At 53.4% G+C, this 3,349-nt stretch overlaps 1 protein-coding gene across 1 annotated transcript; it reads left to right on the forward strand.

The window, feature by feature from the left end:
• Positions 1 to 456: 456 nt before the first annotated feature.
• On the forward strand, positions 457 to 2,158 carry LOC131421225 (serine/threonine-protein kinase MARK2-like). The gene has a single exon (XM_058567921.1). The coding sequence runs from the start codon at positions 629 to 631 to the stop codon at positions 2,156 to 2,158; it is 1,530 nt and encodes a 509-aa protein (XP_058423904.1). The 5' UTR covers positions 457 to 628.
• The last annotated feature ends 1,191 nt before the right edge of the window (positions 2,159 to 3,349 follow it).

Here is a 3,349-nt window from a genome sequence, read left to right on the forward strand (position 1 = left end):
ACCACCCCTACACAGTGGAAAAAAAAAAACAACACAAAATAGTTGAAAAAGTTTGAATATACTGCACCACCAATTGGAATCGCTTCTGAAACTTAAAATTACAACTGGTAATAACAGTAATAAAAATAAGTGACATCTCACTCTCTAATGTCCCACATAAGAAAAAGGACCCCAAGGTGCTTTTTATTAAAGGGTAAAGGGGTCTTGAGACCAGACACTGAGAAAACCACTGTGGGTCATCCCCTGCCATGACTGGCCCATTTCTTGCTCTGACCTCATAAGGAGCCACTGTGATGGATTTTACAAATCCCTATATGAGTGTCTGGCCGGGCCTAGGTTTTTGGTCCTTATAGCCGAGGAAGCACGTTGGTGGTGACCTGTAGCGCTTTGGACTGTGGTTACCTTGTTTTCTTTATCGTTAGTACAGTTAGTATCGTGAGTATCATTGGTACAGTTTGTATAGTTAGCATATTTAGCATAGTTAGCATATTTAGTATAGTTAGTATTATTTATTAGCACAGTAAGCATAGGTGGCATTGTTAGTATCATTAGTTAGTATTAGTTAGCATACTATAGTTTTGTTTGTTAGCATAGTTAGCATAGTTAGCATTGTCAGTGTAGCTAGCAGATGACCATGCTTCCGGACCGTGCGGCCACCGCTGCTGTTGACGTGCCGCCCCATATTAACAGCTATGAGTTCATTGAGACGGTGGGTGAGGGGGGCTTCGGCACGGTGTGGTTAGCCCGCCACATCCCGACCTGGACGGAAGTGGCCATTAAAGTCATTGAAAAGAAGCAACAGACCCCCTCCAGAATCAAGAAACTTGGCCGTGAAGTGCAGATTATGAAGGCTGTGAATCATCCGAATATCGTTCAGTTGTTGGAGGTGATTGACACCGAAGAGTTGTTACTCCTCGTTATGGAGTATGTTCCTGGAGGAAACATGTATGGTTATATAGAAACCCACCGCCACGGCTGCCTGAAAGAGGAAGAGGCCCGAGTGATGTTCCGGCAGTTGGTTTCAGCCATCCACTACTGCCATGGGAAAGGCATTGTCCACCGGGACCTGAAGCCGGAGAACATTCTTCTGGATGAGGACCTGAATGTAAAACTGGCAGACTTCGGTCTGAGCACTGTGTTTCTGGGCCGCAAGCTGGGGTCCATCTGCGGTACCGTGTCTTACGCTGCCCCGGAGATCTTGCTGCGCCGAAAGTACCACGGCCCACCAGTCGACGTCTGGAGCCTTGGTGTCGTGCTCTATGTTATGCTCACAGGTTGCCTGCCTTTCCCAGGAGAGGACGTCGCAACACTGAGGCAGCAGGTACTCAGAGGGCGAATCCGGTTCCCTTATCTAGCCTTAACACCTGACTGTGTTCAACTGTTGCACAAAATGATGACCATCACCCCCAGCCAGAGAATAACTTTAGAAGATCTCATGAACGACCCGTGGGTCAACACGGGCCAGGAGGACCTCAGGCCTTACAGGGAGCTTCCTGGTGATTACAGGGACCCCTGGGTGATAGAGGAAATGATGAACATGGGCTTTAAGTGGGGCAAGATCCGACATTCATTAAAAAGAAGGCAGTTTGATGAGGTAATGGCCACGTACCTAATATTAAGGGCTCAGAAACCCGAGGGAGAGTTCATCACTGTAAGGTCCTGCCTCCCACCTGTCCCCAACACCCAGCGTTCTCTCCAGATCCTGGAGGTGCAGCCAGAGGTCTCTGCGCCCACCGGAACCGGCAGTCAGAGTGCACCGGTGCTGCCCACCTGGTTCCGCAGGGCAGATGAGCGGCCTGAAGAGAAGCAGGAGTCAGGGCTGAAGGCCACAGAACCTGCCAGTCCCCTCCCCAGCCTGGAGTCGAGGACCGCCACCCCCAGCCCAGCACCCCAGCGTGGCCCTGGGGCCTTGCCCTCCACCCACTGCACCGGCAACCGTAGTGGAGCCCCGGGGAACACCAAGTGCCCCCACGGCGGGTGCGGCAGTGGAGACTGCGCCGACGCTGGGCAGCCTGATGGGGCGACCCCAGCTTCTCCCTCTGGCCCCAGCCAGGACCAACAGGGGGCCGCTGGGAGACTCCTAGACTTTATAAGTGGGTTCTGTTTTTGCCTGCCCAGCGAGAAGCATGGCAAACGCAACAGAGTGAGGCCACCGTGATGTCGGGCAGGGTTCAGATCACAGACTGTGGGGAGGTCAAGCCGCAGTCCTGCAGTTGCAATGGAGAGCAAGATGCTGAGCTCCAGGGAGGCTGGCAGCGTGGCGTGAGAGGTTGGCCAGAGGGTGGAGGCGTTCAGCTGTGAGTGGGAGCAGGGCAAGCAGTCCAGGCCATCTGTGCACGGACGTGCGGGAGAGAGGGTTTGGTCCGCTGGACGACGGAGGGGTGAAAACTGTTGCGGCGTTCTCTTCCCGGGGTTCAAATCGCAACAGTATCTGGCACCTCCGTGGCCTTCAGTGGCCTTCAGAAGCATCGTATCCAGAACGCATGGTGAACCTAGAGGACAGCCTGGAGGCGCCTGGGGGACACAAGGAGAGGCCTCCCTAGCTACACGTCTGCCAGACCGGACTCTTCTTCCGGGGGCACTTCTTCCCTCCCCTGTCCTCTCCGTCTCTTCTTCCATGTTTGTGGGGAAGAGGGACGGTTCTTGTAAACTACTTGGTTTCCAAGTGTTACAATAGATTTGAAGCTCCAGAAAGATGTGTCACAGAGACGCTGTTTTGCATCCTCCCTGCACAGGATGGGGCTGTGCGTGCTGCAGTGTGAGAAGTGGGCAGTGATGTAGTACTTGGAGTTAGTCAGAACAACTAAATGGGAAAGTGACTTAGAATTACGATGGTAACTCTCAAGAGCAACGAACGTGGTTCTGAAGGGAAGAGGCTGTGAGCCATATTGCAGGGCAGAAAGGCAGAAACTGGGCACTGACGTTACCTAACATCCTCAGAAGGACCAAGGGAAACTTCTGATCCTGTGGCCTTGATTAACTACAACCAAGAGGTCCGTGTTAGCATAACCAAGTCCCGTGAGCCAGCCTGTGTGGGGCGTCAGAGAAGTGGCATGGGTGTGGGCCCCCAGAGCGGCTTCAGGGTCCCTTACAAGTGCAGCTGAGTTTTCTGACTACAATGCAGGCGTTGGGCCTTTCCACTGTGAGGATTTCTCCTGTTTATGACAGTGGCACAGAGCAGTTCCTCTAAGAGTCCTGACCGAGGTATGGGCTGTTCAGCCAGCTCAAGGTTCCAGGGGAGCTCCAGGGGCAGCCAGACATCCTGGGGGGTCCAGAGGGAGGGTTCCTCTATCAGGGAGCCTCTGCGTGGGCTCCTAAGAAGCGTGAGGAATGTCCAGGAGGCCCCTGG

Source organism: Diceros bicornis, chromosome 2 (assembly GCF_020826845.1).
Source record: "Diceros bicornis minor isolate mBicDic1 chromosome 2, mDicBic1.mat.cur, whole genome shotgun sequence".
Lineage (NCBI taxonomy): Eukaryota > Metazoa > Chordata > Mammalia > Perissodactyla > Rhinocerotidae > Diceros > Diceros bicornis.